Below are 4853 nucleotides of genomic sequence, written 5' to 3'. Positions count from 1 at the left end.
AGCCACCAGGTGTCAGCGTGAGCTCACTTGTGTTTTGAATGCATCGTCCACATCTCTGCAGACCATGTCACTGCTAAATGAGAAATGCAGTGTCTCTGAAGTGATCAGTCACACAACCTCACGTATAGTGTGCAGAACAAACAAATCAGTGAATAGAATAGATGAAAAAAACACTTGTGGAGCAGCAGGGAAACAATTATAGTTGCCTGTACCTACTTTCTAATGTACACTGTCAGGTTTTAAGACGGATTTACACAATAGAGGTTGGACTTCTGATGATTTTTCATGTTTTTATGAAACATTTTAATGGAAATAATAGTACAAATGGTTAACAAGTTCCTCTGCAACAAGAGACGAAGGGTCGCATCGACCGGGAGCTGTTGGCCCGTTTAAATAATTCAGAATTGTTTGGAGCTTGGGTCCAAATGAAGCTCAGATCTCAGCTCATCATATCAGCATGTGAACTAGGTCAGTTCCCCCAGAACAGGGCTGCTGTGCTCAGTTAGCCATGTTCATGTTCGCCTCTGAATGGGCAGAATACTGTACACGTGCAGAAGAAGAAGAAGAAGTAGTAGAAAGGGAAGGTAATGGTGATTACCTCAGAGCCACAAGACTAATAGAGGGCGAGGGGTAACTACAGCCAACCCTGTGTGTGTTGGTGTGTTCAATTAGCTCCAATCAGCTCAAAGCATGTGGGCGTTCACTGTCTCATTGATGATCACAGATCGTGACCGATGTGACATGTTGACGAAGTGACGTGTGCAGTCATTTGATACCTAATCCCATATGAATTAAAAACAATGTGCTTTTGGTTTCACAGTCGGTGGTGTTGTCGGTTTAACGCCGGGCTGCTAATCCAATAATGGCGAATAATTACATGAATGAGTCCAAAAAATGTAATTGATGTCAAATTTTGGGGCCTAATCCAGATTTTTCTGGGTTGTAACTGATAGAAATATGGTGCTAATCAACCATATCACTGGCCTGACTGTAATTAAACAGTTTGTTACCATGAACAGAGTTTGCTAATGTAACAATTCTTGAAAAACCACTGTACTGACCTTTTACTTTACTCTACTGCCATTGGAATTACAGCCATTATAGCCATGCTCAATGTAAAATCAAACACTGTATAGGTAATTTTCAATTTTCCTTGGGTTTATATTGTATGTTTACTTATTTCTTTCTTTAATGTGTGTCTATTTTTACCATCTCCTTTGCTGCTGTAACATGGCAAACGTCCTCATAGTGGGACTAATAAAGGATGATCCTTATCCTAAAATGTAGTGGAACAGGAGCACAAGGTGAAAACTGACCATATTAGGTTTATATTTTCTGTTTTATGAATTCAGCTGTGAAAAAAAATATTGGTGGTGTAATTTCACCTTTCAAAATGGCAATATGTAGCTTTTAATCAGTTTCTCGGGTTAAATAAACATGGAAGGGTGCAGCTGCTCCAATTTTCTATGTGCTTCAATTTGTTTAATATGAAGATACCAAAACAATTTAAAATGTCAAAATTAGAGGAATTTCATTTCTGGATCCCTCCTCCTCACCGTGCTGCTGTTGGTCTCCATATATGTGGCTTTTCTGTGGCTACAAAAAAATCTGAAACATGCTAAACATGCTCCTTAAGCTAAGGCATGATGCAAATAACTGTCAAGACACATGCAGGTAAGGTAACCAACATTTATTTACCATTATCAACTTTACAATAAAACCAGTAACATCTGTCAACATTAGCAAAATAAAGAACAGAAATCAATCCAATGTATTTACAGAGACAAAGCAGATTCAGGCTCACACACGACAGATAAAACAACTCTGCTTCATATCAAACCGCAACAGTGAACATAGCAAGCTTAAGTGTTCTTTTTTTCATAGTAAGGTAAAAATCAAAATCGTCTATTTTTTTTTTTTCTTTAAACAAACAAGACATAGCTTCTCTGAATCTTTAAGATGGTTCTCTATAATACACCACAAAATACTTCAAATTTGGGTTAAAATATAGGAATGTAAAAAGTTGGCAAGTCTCTTTAATTTTCTGATTTCATTTTTTTTTTTTCTATTAACAGTCATTTCAAGTGGTGGTGGTGTCCTAGTATATCATCTAGCTTCATCCTTCAGCAGGGAGGCATCTTCTTCTGCAGATTTTAGGGTAAAAGATGCTTCCGCTCCATCCTCCTCCAGCCATTCGTCATCCGTCTTTACTTCATGGTGTCGACAGCTCGCGTTCTAGCCACTAAAATCCATTTTCCACATCGTGACCAACCCACAGCCTAAAACTCAGTCCGGGTCCAGATGTCAAGCAGAAACCAGGGAAGTGATCTAGTGAATCTAGTCTGTCATCTTGTTATCATGACGAAAAGTGGCACGTCGAAGGAGTCTCTCACATACATGTGTATATATTTACATATACATATATCCATATACATATGTATACATATACACATATATATATAAATATATATATATACTCTAAATTTTCTCTCTCTCGCTCTCTCTTGCAAAACAGTTCACCCAGTTCATTGTGAGCTCAAGGTACAATCACTCTTTCTTTTCAGAAGGAGCGGGGGTCGAGCTGCTCTCCTCTGTGGGTTTTGTGGCCTCAGGGGCTGGAGCAGCTGCCTCCTTGGCCTCCTCCTTGGGGGCCTCCTCCTTTGCCGGGGTCTCCTCCACCTTGGGGGCCTCAGCTGCAGCAGCAGCAGCCTCCTCCTTCACCTCCTCCTTCTTCTCCTCCTCAGCCGGAGCAGCGGCTCCGTTCTCTGCAGGCTTCTCCTCAGAGGGGGTGGCAGCGGCGGCGGCCGCCTCCTCTTTGACAGCCTCGGTTTTCTTGGTCTTCTTCAGGTTCAGCTTGAAGTTGAAAGATTTCTTCAGGGAGAACTTCTTCTTCTTCTTCTTGGGGGTTTCCTTGGCTGCAGCCTCGCCCTCCGGTTTGGCAGCATCTCCATCTGCAGCAGGCGCTGGCTCGATGGCGTCGCCTCCTGCGCCGGCTTCAGGCTCCTTGGCTGCCTCAGCTGAGCCATTGGTGGCAGCAGCATCCCCATCAGGCTTTGTGGAGACGTCGCCATTGGTTTTCACATGTCCATTCTCCTGGAAGAGGAATGGAAAATACAATAAGCCATCTGTTTCTGACACTTAACCCCCTGCACATGCATGAAACACAAAGAGGATCTGTTTCTTATGTGGATTTCTCATTTATTTCCAGCGCATCGTCGTGCTCATCAATTAACCACCGTGTCGCCCGGCTCAGAGGCGACGCCTTGCAGTACTCTAATCAGGCGATAGGCGGCGGTAGCGCCTCACAGACGGCTTAAGGCACCAGACAGACAGCGGCTCAACAAAGAGCAGACTGGAGCTCATCGATGGAAGAATTATAAGAAGTCAACTCATGCGATTTTTTCTTTTTATTATCTCATTTAATATGCTTCTCAAATGAAGTCAGGGTTTGTGTCACTAAATAAGAGTGGGGGGGTCATTTCCATTCATAATGATCCAATAATCATGTGAAATGTGAAATCAACGACTTAATTGTGACTCATCTACGTGAAAAACACACAAAACATGGCAGGATGTAATTCCGTGAAGTGGCAGCTCATATAAAAATAAAGTATCAGACGACAGGCTCGTATTTAACAAGGGAGGAGTAGTAGACTGCCTACGTGCTGGCGCTGCCTCCCCCTCCTCCCCATCCTTCCTCCCCCCTCTCCGCCTCACACTATCACACACGTTGTGCAGTTTTGGGTTGAGACCTCAAATAAAACACACACACACACACACACACACTTTGAACTTGGATTCAACTCAAAAAATAAATAAATATGGAATACTACAATTTATTCAATTTGGGTGGGGGTGGGGGTAGGGCAGGGGGGTGACCCGTGCACGAGCAGGAGCCGGAGATGCTCCCACCTGACGAGCCCCGCGCGTCCCCACGCTCAAGTGGAGTCACTTGATGGTGCAGACGGATGCAGCTAATGGAGGATCTGGAGTTGGGAGGAGAGGGGCTGGAGGAGTTACCTGTCCGTTGGTCTTGACAGCCGCAGCATCAGCAGCGGCGGCGGCGGCCCCCTCAGCGACCACCTCTCCCTTGGATGCCTGGGATCCCATTGTCTTCGACTGCGTTTCTTCCAAAGCAAATTCAAAGCAAAAAAAAAAGAAAAATGTAAAAAAGTGTGTGTGTGTGTTTTCTTTCTGTCGAAGTTAATCCAAACCTCCGGGCAGAGTTAAGTATCCAAGCGGTGGGAAGAGTTTAGCTTGATCAGTGTTCACACGTCCCGACTCGTCACCCTGGCAGACGGAGACCCTCTAAACTCTACACTGGTTCAACGCGACGCTTCAACATACAGCAGGTCCGAGGCCCCGCCCCCAGGAGGGACCCGGCCCGGCTCTGGCCAATCAGCGTCGAGCCCAAGGGCACGTCTGCCCAGCGCCGGCCAATCATCCCCGACACCCTAATTGTCTCCGCCCATCTAGAAGACCCCCTGCGAGGAAATCAATTCAGCTCAACAGAATTCAGTGTTTATAGTTACTGTATTTGTGTTTATTTAGTTCTACTCTAAGGAATGTTCAGATGAACATGAGGAATCAAAGTTAGAATAAATAGAACAAATAGAATAAAAGTTAGAACAAATATATAGATAGAATAGATAGATAGAATAAAACTAAATCCCTGCATCTATCTATCTATCTATCTATCTATCTATCTATCTATCTATCTATCTATCTATCTATCTATCTATCTATCTATCTATCCCTCCATCACCCAACAACCTGAGTATTAATACGAATAGAAGTTAATGTAAGTATGATAAAGCTGTAATAAGAATACCTTTGTTTTAAAACTACAGTTT

At 43.4% G+C, this 4853-nt stretch overlaps 1 protein-coding gene across 1 annotated transcript; it reads right to left on the bottom strand.

The window, feature by feature from the left end:
- Positions 1 to 1672: 1672 nt before the first annotated feature.
- marcksl1b (MARCKS-like 1b) lies at positions 1673 to 4338 on the bottom strand. The gene is made up of 2 exons (XM_034600169.1): positions 4021 to 4338; positions 1673 to 3093 (listed from the first exon to the last, which is right to left on the bottom strand). The coding sequence occupies exons 1-2, from the start codon at positions 4108 to 4110 to the stop codon at positions 2548 to 2550; spliced, it is 636 nt and encodes a 211-aa protein (XP_034456060.1). The 5' UTR covers positions 4111 to 4338; the 3' UTR covers positions 1673 to 2547.
- Between the last annotated feature and the right edge of the window lie 515 nt (positions 4339 to 4853).

The sequence above is a fragment of the Hippoglossus hippoglossus genome, chromosome 11 (genome assembly GCF_009819705.1).
Source record: "Hippoglossus hippoglossus isolate fHipHip1 chromosome 11, fHipHip1.pri, whole genome shotgun sequence".
In the NCBI taxonomy this organism is placed as follows: Eukaryota; Metazoa; Chordata; class Actinopteri; order Pleuronectiformes; family Pleuronectidae; genus Hippoglossus; species Hippoglossus hippoglossus.
The sequence above is the reverse complement of the archived record's forward strand: the minus strand, read 5'-3'. Positions and strand labels throughout refer to the sequence as shown.

What these genes read in the sequence shown, in the direction of transcription:
- marcksl1b (XM_034600169.1), bottom strand. Translation starts at nt 4,110, where the DNA reads ATGGGATCCCAGGCATCCAAGGGAGAGGTGGTCGCTGAGGGGGCCGCC. An exon ending in CTGTCAAGACCAACGGACAG is followed by an intron (nt 3,094 to 4,020) that starts GTAACTCCTCCA and finishes TTCCTCTTCCAG; the next exon opens with GAGAATGGACATGTGAAAAC.